Raw genomic sequence first — 13,310 nt, forward strand, 5'->3', positions numbered from 1 at the left:
TCCTCCCAGCTGCCTAACTCCTTCTGGAGACGTTGCTCACCTTTGACAAAATGCTTGACCACATCTGCTTCGTCTGCTGTGGTCTAGAGGGACATGGAAGCCTCAGAGGTGAAGGTGGAGGAAAGAGGGGAAGGGCACCTGACCAATTAGGTCACCACAGAGCCCGCCCTGTGTCCCGAAGACCACACTGACCCTGTCAGTTTCCACAGGGCCAGTAAATCCATATTCGTCTTTCGTCCCGCAGTGTGGTAGGGAAGGAAAGGCAGGAAGAGAAGACAGAAATAAAGCCCAGGGGCGGAAAACCGAGTGAGAGGCCCAGATGAGGTCTGAACCTGGGGGAAGAGAACTGGCTGTCCCATCTGCAGTGGGTCACGGTTGCAGCCGGCCCCACCTCAAAGGGCTCTTTGCCAAATGCCTTGGGCAGGGAGTAGGCTTGGGCGTCTATCCCCAACCCTCTTTTGGGGGTGCATCCTCTAGTTTGCCTGTTGCCCTGATTTCCTTCTTCTTCCCCATTTACAGGATCAGGTCCTCCCCAAGCTTCAGAGACAAGCAGAACACTCCCACTGCCAATCAGGGCCATCCATGGCTCCATCAGACCATATCTTGCCCAAAGGAATGCAAGCTAGGGCAGACCAAGGTCACAAGTCAAAACGATCAGCCTCTCCTATCCAGCCCTGGAGACAGGTAAGCCTGCAGGCCTCTCCCCCTGGTACTCAGTGGAAAGTGCCAAGCCCCTGTAGGTAGAATGTGGTGGGAACTCCAAGCCCCATGGATTCCCCTCAGCCTACCAGAGCCAGGGGCCCGGCTAAGGCAGACGTCATGGAGATGACGTGCAGTTGTCCTGAAGCTGCCTTCCTCCTGGTTTGCCCCAAAGGGCTCAAGCTGAGCTAAACAGCTGCAGCACCAACATTGGTGGGAAGGCTTCCAATCACATAATCACAAGCCCTAGCAATGCGTGGGACTCCCTTGGGGGGTCTACAATTACCAAATCCACACAGCCAGAAACTTGTGAATGGAGCAGCTAATGGGTTTCTGGGGTTTGCTGGTGGAGTAAGGAGTTACAGGAACCAAGAACCCAAAAGTTTTCTTTTCCCTCTCATACTCACACACACAACCGGAAATTACTGTGGGCTTATTATGGCACAAGGCACTGGGCTAGGCACCCGCTGAGAACCTGGTCCAACACTCTGACCCTGCCTGTCCCCTCACACACTTCCCAGCCCCTTCCAAACTCCTCTGCAAGCCTTTCGTGGATCCCTGTTCAGTGACAAAGGCCGTGAAGAGCTGGACAGTTGATCAGTTCAATAGCACCTCCTCATCTTCAAAGCACTTGAGAAACATTAACCAGTTAATCCCCGTGGCACCCACGTGAGACATCGTAGCCTCACTTTACAGAGGAGTGTGAGTAAGGAAGGTACCAGAATCGCCCCTGGACCCAGAGAACAGCCCGAATCTTCCATCCTACCGGCTCTCCCCCGTTCTTCTACCCACCTAGCTATTTCTTCCCAAATGTTCCTGTCATTCCTTCCTTTTTCCAGAGAACAATAATAGCAGCAACAAAAAGTCCCATTTCTCTGAGTAGGAGACTTAATTCCTCTGCCAGGCCCACCTCTGGGGCTCCAGCAGCCACGTCAAATATGGGCTGGTGTTGACAAGCAGGAATACATGACTGAGGCTTTGTCACAGGACAAGAAAGCACCCATTTGCAGGTGTTCACTGGCACATCAGAGTGGTCTGATGCCGCCTGGGTAGGAGAGTTGTCCTGATCAAGTCTACACCGACTGTCAGGCCAGTGGCCTGGTCCTTGGTGCAGCTAATATAGGAATGAGGTGGGAAACTGAGGCAGGTTCACGATCATCTGGAGATGGGTTTGTATCCCCACAGCCCCAGATGCTTTCCTGGCCACCGGACAGGGCACTGAGTCTGTAAGGGGCATAAAAATATCACCAGAGATTGGAAGTGTCGCTTGGGGTAACAGAAGTGAGCTCCAAAGGCAGGTTCTAATAACTACACATGATCATGTTCTGCCTTCTATGAGGTCCAAATAACTAGAGGTTTTGCTTGGCTCCATAGTCGGCATGTTTGAGGCCAGAGCTAAATTGCCTGGGACAAAAAAGAGGCTGGAATGGCAAAGGAAGAGACCTTAAATGTAGCCCTCAGTTCTCTTTTACACAGATCCTGAAAGATTTCGTCTCTACTCAGAGGCACAGAGAAAGTTTCAGAGCACCGCTCATTTTTGTTATTCCATAGAACTTAGTATGATCCAACCTGATCCCGTGGTATAGAAGAAAACCAAGAGAAAGTGGTGTCTAGTGGAAACAGTGGTGAGAAAAAGACAGAGAGAAGATAAAATGAAGAACACAGGCAGAAAAGACGTGCAGGGAGAAACACACCAGCTCCAGGGAAAGAATCTAGGCAAGGCACTGAGGGGCAAAGCTGACACTATTACATTAATGTAGGAAAATGAATGGTCCAGAGACAGGAGGTGGGGTGGCTGGAACTCTCATCCACCACACTAGTTTACCAGGGGCAAAGACCGTGCTCCAATCAGTCCCAGGTCACACGGGTCACTGGGAGCCAGCCCATCTCCTTGAGTCAGACAGATCACCATCACTACAGACCCTCAGGACTTCTACTGTAGGGGAAAGAGGGGGTCTGAGGTTCACCCCTTATCAAGTGACCATGAGCCTGCAGTGGAAGTATGCACATATGCTAAAGCCAGAAAGATTGAGCCAACAACTCCAAAGGTAAGACGTGTGAGGGGAGGGGCTGGTTGTTAGCCTGGCATCTTAGGTGTAGAGAATCACCAGCATCAGTGAAATTAGACAGAGCCTCAGCCACCCCTGCCCTGGCTCCAGGGCCAGTTCCCCCAAGAGACACAGAGTCAAGTTAGGCTCAGTCATTCAGACCACTTACCCTGCTGGACCATTTTGGGGAGAACTCTGACAGAGGTCCCCCATTCCATGACATTCCAAGACCTTGAATAAGTTCAGGCATATCTAGGTGACACTCAGGGTCTTCCTCACCATCCTAGGGTGTGATCTAAAGCCGAGCTTTGCCACTTACCAGTCACGTGACCTTGGGTAATGATTTTAGCCTATTCAGCCTCTCTTCCTGTAAAAGGGAGATAAGAGTACCTATCCTGCAGAGTTGTGAGGTATGGAGAGACCGGGTGGGGTGCCCAGCACAGTGCTGGCACATGGTAGGTCCTCAGGAGATGCTACTTCACTGCCACCTGGAGCAGTGCTTAGAAGGAGCCTCTATCACTGGGTCATTCACATCCCTAAGAAGTACCCTGGCTACCCTGTGCCCTGGGTACATCCCCTTAACAATTCCTGATGGATGTGGCGTTTGTGGGGACTTGACACCCTGTGAGCCTTGTAAGCAGAAAGCTTCCTGAGAGGCAGAGGAACTTCCTCTGGGAGGCACAAAACCATGCTGCCAGGCAAATGACAGCTCGGGTATTTGTTTTAATTTAGGCTCTTGTCAAGAGGAAAATTCATGGCTAACAGCCCAAACATGACTGCACAGCACCTCCCCAGGAAGGCTCATTCTACGGCTCTCCAATCAGCTGTTTGCAAGAAGGGGGCAAGGACTCCTCCTCACATTGCTGCCAAGTTGGTGTCCCCCTCCCCTCCATCCAGGCTGCCCCAGGAGCCCAGAGGCCAGGGCAGCAGCATAAGGGTAGACAGCTCAGATGCCAGCCTGCCTGAGTCAGGGCTGATAAACAGGCACCCCCAAAGAAGGCCTAGGTCTAATTCCCTTTTCCAATCCCACCTTCCTCCAGTCGGAAATTTTCAAAGCACCCTCAGGCAATTTTGCTCCTTTGTTCCAGGTTGTGTATGTGTGTGGGGTTAGGTGTTGGGGTGGGTTGGGGGTGGTAGGAAAACTTGGAAATGATCAGATGATCCGGTGGGGGAGTCTTCTTTAAGGCAATGAAGAGAAAGCCAGAGACGGGTTTCCATAGGATTCTATGCTCTGGGAAATAGGGAAAGCAGTACTGGGTTTTGCAAAGAGTCAGAAATATTCAGGAACATAAGCTGCATGTGAATATGAGGCATTGTTATGACTGTTATTTGCAAGAGCACAGCTAAGAGAAGGTCACTAATCCTTCCTTCGGGTCAGGAGCTGATCTGCAGCAGGGCTCTGAACAGATGTGTGCCCCATTCAGGCAAACACACGTGCACACACACCACACAGCAACCGTGGGCCCTGACCTTCACCCAACGATGCTGGCCTCTGCAGGGGAAGGAGCAGATGGAGTGGCTGGGCTTGGCTCGGGACTGACACCCAGGGGATCCAGCTTTGTCCCTTTGATGTTGAAAAACCAAAGCAGAATGAACCATCACAAGGAGAGCTCCTGGGGGGAGGAAAGGAAAGGGAAAAGGATGGGGATGAGGGGGAGGAGGAAAGGAAAGGAAAAAAGGATGGAGGGAGAAGAAAAATGTATGGGGAATGATGGGGACCCAAGGGGATACAGAGGTCAGAGGTTGGGTACTGAGTACTGAGGAGCCTCCAGGGCAAGCCTTTGGGGTTCAAGGCATCACCTTGTCCACTCCGCCCACCATAAGACTGTTACCAAGGAATTCGAGCCAGGTTAACCCTTAAAAATGTCCTTGTCTCATGGCATCCAGCGTCCAGAACCAGAACCTGGCTCCACCTATCTCCCCCAGCCCCTGCCCCTGCCTCAGGACTCTGGGCTAGGAGACCTAGCAAGAGAGAGTGGGAGGGTCCCACTGAACCGATCAGGGAGGGTGAAATCCACTCACTATCTTCTTCAGGGGCTATCAGGACCCTCTTTCCTGTACCACTGAAAGCTAGGGGAAGGTGTCTCAAGGGAGGGGTGGGAGAAATGCAGTGCTTTAGCCACCTAAGCAAGTCGGAGTCGGGGTCGGGGTCGGGGTCGGGGTCGGGGCGCTGAAGGCTGGGCGCAAGCCCCCAGAGGTACCAGTGATCAGTTACACATCCCCAGCGGCAGTGCAAGAGCAATCACGTGATCACGGCAGATTTGGGAGAGAGGGGGTGGAGACGCCGCCGAGGTTAGTGTTTTTTCTTTTTTTGGGGGTGTGGAAGGAGGGGAGAAGGGGAGGGAGCGGGAAAGTGCGGGTGATGCTGAGCCTGGCAGGAAGTACTGCTGAGCTGGGGGTTTTCAGGTCCTGAATCCAAATGGCCCCCACGGAGATGTGCACCTACAGTCTCCCTTACCACACGACCCCACCCCCACCCCGAAACACACTGGCCTCAGGATGTCCCTGAGGTGGCAAACTCAGGCGCCAAGGACTTTACCAAAAATGGCCTTTCTGCTTCAACGTGGACAGAAGGACAAGCCAGTCGAGGAGCGGACACAGCACCCTACAAGGGCTCTCCCCTCTTCCCCAGGGTTGGGGAGTGCTCGGTTACACAACAGGTGGGAGAGGGGTGACACAGCTCTCCTGGCCCCGTCGGTCCACTGCGCAACCCCTCTGGCTTGAAGTCCACTCTGGGGACCCCATCCGCGGCCGATCGCGGCACCCTACGCCGCTCGCCCGCCTGCCGGCCCGCCGGGCACCTGGGCGGCCGTGCCCGCAGCTCCCAGTCCGCGCGGGGCTCCACAGAGAAGCCCGGCATCGCGGGCCCCGGGGCCGTCCAGGCGCAGAGCGGGGCGCCGGGGCCCCTTCCCGCCTGGCCTCCCCTGCCCGAGCGCACACGTACTGCTATAGAGGGTGTCGATCCAGGAGAGGCGCGGCAGGCCCCGGTGGCTGAGCGGCTCCATGCCCGCGGCTCCGCGCGGCGGCGGCGGCTCCGTCAGATCGGAAACCCGACCCTCATCGCACAACAAAGGAGGGAGGGCGCGGGCGGCGGGCGGGCGGCCAGCCCCAGAGGCCGAAGTTGCCGAGCGCGGGGTGGAAGCCGGGGGAGGCGGGGAAACAGGTAGCAGGGAGGACCGAGCCGGAGCTGCCCGGGAGGAGGAGAGGCGGGCGAGGGCCGGCGAGCGCCCCCGGGAGCCCTTCCGGCCCCTGCGACTGCCGCGAGCCCCGCTGCGGATCCCGGAGCGGCGGCCCCGCTGCCCGCCCGCCAACTAGCAACTTCTCCGGGGCTGCACGGCGCCCAGGGGCGGGGGGCGGGGGCCGCGACCAATCGGCGTGAGGCTCCCGCGCCCCCTCCCCGCAGCACGCCTCCAGACCCGGGTAGGGGTGTGGGGAGCAGCCGGGGTCCCCACGCGAGAGGCGCTCCAGCCGGTGACGGAGGAGTGGCCCGCGGGGGGTCTCCGGGCTGCGGCGCAGGCCCCAGGCTCCTCTTCCTCCCCTCGCTGGGCTCGGCCAAATTCTGGAAGCCCGCTGACTAGGTGCCGCGGGGAGACCTACGAGCCCGCAGGGGTGACATCACCTGCCACCCCAGGATCTCTAAGCGCAGTTTCAGGGGCCAGTGAGGCTCCCAGGCCCCTCCCCGAGGCAAGCCTGGGGAGCGGCGCTGACGGGGTTAACGTCCTGCCCGCCCGCGGGAAGCCTTGGCTGCCCTAGGACTCTTTCCGTCCAAACCTTAACAGTGCCTCATCTATTTAAACACCCTTGACCTAAAGGCCGGGCGGTTCCTGCCCTACACACCAGCGGGCGGCGGCTGGAGAAAGGCGGGAGGCCGGGGCTCGTCGAGGGGCTGTGGAGGATAAACTGGGTTACAGGAGAGACCCCAGGGTCTCCGCTGGGTTCCCTCCAGGAGCCTTCTCTGGGGATCCCAGCCACAGCCCATGTAAGGAGGGACACCATGTATGCCTAATCACAAGCTGAGGGAAGGCTGGGGTCAAGATGCCTTTGAGAACAGACCTTTAGAAACAAAATTCCTTCTAAGACCCGCCCCCCCCCCAAAAGCTGTGAAGAGGTTGGAGTGGGGGAGTTTTATACCTGGGCCCTGGGTGCAGGTTCTAAGTGACCCAAGGCAACTTGGCTGCAGATTTGGTCCTACAGGCCTCCTTGGAACAAAGGACCCTGGAGAAGGGACTGGAGAGGAGGGTGGGTCAGGCTGGGGTGGTCCAGGGCAGTGGGGCTAAAGCTCCTTTCCTGAACCCAAGGGAAGGGAGGCAGCGGGCCCACAAGGGAACCCTGCCCTGGACCGTTTACCCTGCTTTTACCGCAGATAGTGAGGTTTCTGATAACGGACCAGACCCTCCCACCCCTCATCTCCAAGCAGCTTTAAGGGCAAAGACTTCATGGGACCCAGGTCAATGGACAGGGCAACAAGGCAAAGCTCACCCTGGCCTCTCTAGGGGGCAGTGTTGTCAGCATCTCCAGAGCATTTGGTGGGGGGAGGGGGTGTGTGTGTCATCATCTCAAACAACCACAGATCTAGTTCTTCTTAAAAAATTTAATCGAAGTATAGTTGACATGCAATATTATATTAGTTTCACACCTTGTTCTTAAGAGGAGAAGCAGACCCTCACCCATGATGCTGAAAGGAAGCCTGCACCCAGCCCCTGCAGCTGCTTAGGTAGCGGCCTCCAGAACTGCCCAAGGGGAGGTGGTGGCCACTAGGCTCACAGCAGGCCGGGTGAGCCCCTGGGAGTTGCAGGGGAAGATGCTCTGGGGAGTGAAAAGCCTCCATAGGTGGCTGCGTGGGTGTTTTTCAACCTAGAGGTGACACTGTCCCCTCATTGCATCCACTTGGCTCTCCCCCACCCCAGGCCTCCTGGCTCAGGCTCTGGATCTTGTGGGTCTCCGTGCTCAGCTGTCACCCTCCCACCGTTTCTGACTTGCACACAAGACTGGGAGGACCAAGCAAGCAGGCACCTGGAGCTTGGCAGAGAGGGGGGCGTGCATCTCCAATGAGATGCTCCAGAAATAGAGCCGGGATGGGAGAGGAAGTAAATGGGCTCCTGGAGGAACCAGAGGGAGGACGGTGAGATGGAGGAGCAGAGAGGGGCCCAGGGCCTCTCTTCTTGCCACACGGGAGGCACAGAACCCAGAAGAAAGGTGCAAGCAGGAGCCCAGCCCAGGGAAGCAGCAGCACTGCCCCCTCCCCAAGAACCCCCATCCCCACCAAGGCAGCCTGGGCCCTCTCTGCACACTGCCTGATGGCCACATCTGGGCACTGACTGCGAGGAGGCCATGGATGTATGTTTCTGCGTGAGTCACATACATTTGCATACATTTTACATTTTTATCTACAAAGTCTGGAACAAGCTATTTTCAGGCTAAAATGTTACAGTTGCTCTCCTTAACATTGCCATAGTTTGCTTTTTTCTACCTTCTGTCCAAGCCTGTCCTGGACCTCCCAATCCAGAACACAATATAGGGGAGAGGGGAGAGGGATCTTGGAGGAAAATAAGGAGGAACACCTCTAATACTTAACAGAGAAGGCCTGCAGTGGGCCTGGCTTGGATCTTAGAGCTTTCTTTACATGACAACCTCACTGTTATCTCAGCTCCTTCCATTTTCCAGATGAGCAAACTGGGGCACTGGTCAGCTAAGTAACCTGTCCAGACAGTAAGTGAAGGGCTGAGACTTGAACCCTGGCAGTCTATTCGTGCAGCTAAAATGCCCTGCATGCTGCCTCCACTGGCAGGGTTGAAAGCAGGATGGCGAAGGTCCCTGGAAATCTTCGCGGGTCCGTGGGTTAGAGACCACCTTCTAGAAAACTCTCCCAATCCTCTTCCATCTCCATACAACTGTCTCACACATGTGTCCCAGGAAAGGGCAGTTACTTCAAGATCCCTTGATGCCTATATGGGATGGCTTCCAATAGACAGTCACACATGTTAGACATGAACATCTAACCTTGGCTATAGGGACGAGTGTGTGGAAGCACCAGGGTGATATGAGACCAGGACAGAAACCTCCAGATTCCTGGCACTGAGGGTGGAGAGGAGGTGGGGGGGAGACCCAATACCGCATCCTAGGAAGGAAGGAGTTACAAGAGTCATTCTCATTCACCTTGTGCCAAAGGTGAAGCGCTCTGCCAGCAACCCCCATCTGTCAGAGCAGCAGGGGGACGTTCCGTGGACAGGCCACCCTGATTCAGCTAAGTGTGGACCTGCCCATGCACCCCAAGGCACTGAATCGGCAGCCATCACACCTCGTCCTCCAAGCCTGCACTAACCATTTGCTGTCTAGCCCTTTGGGTGAACACGTTCCTCCTTCCCCTCTGGCCTGTGCACTCAGTCTGTCCTGGCTCCCTGCTTCTCATAGCAACAGGCCTGCTCCTGCCTCACCACCAGATTTAAGGGGGATTTAAGGGTAGGTTGCTGGGAGCACTGGGCTGATGATGAGGGGCCGAGTGGGAAGAAGATATATCCCATCCTGAAGGTCAGCGGCCTTGCCCTTAATCCAGAGGCCTGTGCTACTCACTCCCTCTCCGATGGGAAAAGGGTGGCCATGCTTAGAAACAAAACTGGGTATCTCCATTTTTCTTCCCTCCTTGCTGTTAGCAACTCAGCTCCACTGTGCACAATAGGAAGGCCCTTGGGAGTCCCTGCAGGGGTCACTGTTGATGAAGAGGATGTCCATTCACCTCTTCCCACTCTGAGTCCCGCAGGGAGCACCAGTGTGAGCAGGCTGGAGGTACAGGTGGTCAGGGGTGGAGTGGTGGTGGGCTCCGCATTCAAATTAACAAAAACAAGGGACTTCCCTGGTGGTCCAGTGGTTAGGACTCCTGGCTTCCACTGCAGGGGGCATGGGTTTGATCCCTGGTCAGGGAACTAAGATCCTGCATGCCGTACGGTACAGCCAAAAAAACAAAAACAAAATCAGACTGTGATAGTCAAAAACCCTTTGGTACCCTTTCTGGCAGATCAGCTCTTTAAAAGCTGGGACTGCATCTTTTTTCACTGCACTCAGCCCAGTGGATGAATGAAGCTCAGGTAGACCTCCAAGGCAGCTGTTACTACACTGCGCCCCCAGATCAGCTTTCTGCCAAAAGCCCAATAGACTGGCTTTCAATAATACATGCTGAATAAATAAAACTAATGACAGCTAACTTTGATTGAGTGCTTCTTAAGTGCCAGGCACTGCTTCACATAGACTACCTTTCTTAGTCCTCATAATAAACCAATGAGGTGGGCAATACTAGTCTCTCCATTCCTTCCTGCAGAAGCAGGAAGGCGATGCTATTGGCCAGCTAGCAGGTGGTGATACTTGGAAATGAACCGAGATTCTGAATCCAGAGTCTACATGTGTAATCTCTGTACTGGGCTGCAGTGAGTGAATAAATGAATAAACAGAATGAAGTTAAACTCAGGGAGGATGAGATTGGAGCTACAGGAGGAATGTAATTCCAGAACCCCCCAGAGCCACCAATGATAAAGCAGAAAGAGAACTGGTTCCCAAAGAAAACCACATCTACCACAACAGGGCAGATGACCCTGGAGGCAAGCTAGCTGCAATCAATCCGATGACCATTTCCTGAACTCTAGTCCCCGCCAAACCCCACTTTCCAGCCTCAGTTTTCACATCTCTAGGTGGGCACCCAGGTGGAGCAGGGAGACGACCTCAAGGCTTCCTATCTGCCCTGGCAGACCCCGGATTGGCCTGTTTCTGGCCCCTTGCTTCATTTCCTTTAACCTCTGTACAGTAAATCAGCATTTAGTCTTCTAAGATTCACCCCCACCCCTTGGGCCTGGAAAGAAGAAAATTCCCCAGGCCTCTCCTGGGTCACCTCTAAGTGGGACGTTCCGGCCTAACAGTCTGTCCTTTGCCCTCTTCCTCCCCGTCTCTTCCGAGGCTCCTCACTTTTCCAGCAGACAGCGAGATCTACAGGCAGCACAGGCTTACTGGAAGCCCTCCTCGCTATTCATTTCTCTTCCAAAGTTTTGTGTCAGCTTGAGTCACGGGAGAGATGTAAGAGTCATGGCAAGATGTAAACCAAAGGATTACATTCACCTTCTTCTTGCCTCCCTTGGCACCATGGTCGGGAGAAGCACAGTGACATCCAGGTCCCTGTAGCTGTGAAGCTCCCCACAGACACCCACATATTTCTCGGGGGCTGTGTTGAAGCCCCACTCCCATGGCTAGGGCCACAGTGAGTCCAGCATGCCCGGAAGAGTAGCTGCCTTAGAGTATACTAAGCAAGCTGCAATTTCAGGAGGGTCTCGGGCCAAGCCCCAGCTAAAGTGGCCCTCACCCGACATGGCTTGGATCATTCCACCGAGAGGTCAACACGCGAGGTTTCCGAGAGCAGATTAGAGGGCTCAACAGTAGGGTCTGGAGCCCCCTTCCTGATTTACTTACCACAGCATCCCCATCAGCATTTGGAAACAGGCAAGCAGAAGAGACAGAAGGATTCTACAAGTCCCCAAAACCCACAGACAAAGTTCAGTAGCTCCAACCTGATCAGCTCCAAGTGAAGTAAAGGCATGTCTATCTGGGGCCAGAGCTCACAGGCTGGCCCTCTGCCCTCCCGTGGTCACCATTCCCCTGAAGCTGGCTGTGCTTCTTGCTCTCTCAGCCAGAGTTCTGCAGGTGCCTCCCAGCCCTGCGCTGCTCTGCCACGAGCTCTGACGCCACCCGCCAGGCTGGCCCTGTCCCTGTCAGGCCCAGGAGTGGCTGCAGGGGCTGAGGGCTGGCTGTCAAGGAGACCGGCTCCAAGAGGTGGTGGCTCAACATTCAAGAAGGTGAGGACAAAGGAGCATCGGAGCCTAGCCAGTGGTGCTTGTCATCAGTGGAGTCTCGCTCTGGGGTTACCGTTCAAGTTCATGGTGTGTGGCCCTGTCTCTTTAAGGACCAGGCCTCTTTAAGAGGAGTTCCCTCTGCAGTCACTCCAGCCACCAGTGGTCCTGCGGCAGACAACGGGGACTCCCAAGCGCCATCTGGTGGTCCAACAGAGCAGCACCTCAGCCACCCTGGACACAGTCCTGCCACCCTGGACACAGTCCAGCCAAGAGGCCTGGAAATACCTGCACCAAAATCTCAGCTTCGTCCACCGGATTTTGCTCTGGGCTTTTGGGTTACCATTGTGAGCAATGAGGCTATAGAAGTCAGGACTCCCTTTGGGGTCAGGAGACAGCAGGAGCCCCCATGAGTGGCCTGGGAAGAATAACCATCCCACTGGACCAAAGCTTCCCTAAGATATTCTGAAATTGAGGGACTTATCCAGTCTCCCTGCTGGCCATCTGCAAGACATAAGGCCTGTATGTATCCTGTTCCCATAAACACTGGAACAGTAGCTCTCAATTAGGGGAGGGCTAGTTTGTATTGCCTCACCAGGAAGTATATTTGAAAATGTGTAGGAGCATTTTAAAGCCAGAGATGTTAAAATGTCCTGCAGTATGCAGAACTATCCCAAAGAATGTCTGTCCCCAAATGCCAACAGGCTTAAGAACACTACTTGGTTAGGAGGAACAGAGGCTTTTTCCTTAGCAAGCTCATACACACACACACACACACACACACACACGCACACACACCACCGTTCTTCTTTTCCCCATCATTCTGCCTTTGGCGTCCTCCCTAAATTTTACCTTTATAACCTTAGAGGTGGAGAGAGGGAGTGATCTGGCCAAGGCCCCCTTCACAAGGAATGCCAGTGCCCCTGGCTGCCCCTCCCCCAAAGCCAGGCACACACTTGCACCCAGTGTGTGTTGGGTCGTTATGACCCTTAGATGGGAAAGGCAGACAGGCTGGCAGCCTAACTCAGACCGTTAGGAAGCAGCAGATGGTCTCTGAGAAGAAATCACAGAAGACTGGCCCCTCCTTCCCCCAAGGGACCACCCTGCCTTCCTTCGCACATGGATGACTCAACCTAGCTTTGCTCTCTGTCTCCAAACTGTCCTGTGACACCCATCTTTCACATAAGGCACTTTCAGGTACTGATCGTGAAACCCGGTGAGTCCTAATTTCTCCTTCCCCAAGCTCACCACATCCTGATCTGGGCTGGTCAGCTCAGTTTCATGAACACTGTCTGGTGCCAGTGACTGACATGAGAAACCAACACACGTGACATATGTTCTAATGAAGGGAGAGTGGAAAAAAATGAAACACCGTCTGCAGTGGTCAGTGGAAGCCACACAGTGGTCACATCTGAGCTGGGCCTGTTGGTCTGAGAAGTCGCAGGCTCATGAGGCTGACATCATAGCTAGAATGATCAGTTGGAGGAAGAAGTTTTCCAGCATCAAACAGCAACTAGAGAACACTTCCCATTGCTGTCAGAATAAAGACCACATCCTTTTAGTGGCACACAAGGCCCTGTGGCCTGGCCCCTCACCTCCTCTCAGCTTCATCTGGCACATTCTTCTCCTGGTTCTCTCTTGCTTTTTCAGAACTTTTGAACAGGATGACATCTCTGGCTAAAATGCTCTATCCAACTCTGCCCAGATACCTCCTATCTTCCCTCTAATCTTAAATATC

At 54.7% G+C, this 13,310-nt stretch overlaps 1 protein-coding gene across 2 annotated transcripts in view; it reads right to left on the reverse strand.

The window, feature by feature from the left end:
- The window catches only part of ABR (ABR activator of RhoGEF and GTPase), a 181,444-nt gene that overhangs the window by 129,191 nt on the left and 38,943 nt on the right, over positions 1-13,310 (reverse strand). Inside the window, exon 1 of one of the 2 annotated variants that reach the window (XM_082605308.1) lies at positions 5,692-5,767. The exons of the other annotated variant lie outside the window; for it this stretch is intronic. Within the exon in view, the coding sequence (XP_082461434.1) occupies positions 5,692-5,752 (61 nt within the window). The 5' untranslated portion in view covers positions 5,753-5,767. Of the gene's footprint in view, positions 1-5,691; positions 5,768-13,310 lie in introns of those variants that run through there. 2 annotated transcript variants of the gene reach the window in all.

The sequence above is a fragment of the Mesoplodon mirus genome, assembly GCF_964341445.2.
Source record: "Mesoplodon mirus genome assembly, chromosome: 18".
NCBI lineage: Eukaryota > Metazoa > Chordata > Mammalia > Artiodactyla > Ziphiidae > Mesoplodon > Mesoplodon mirus.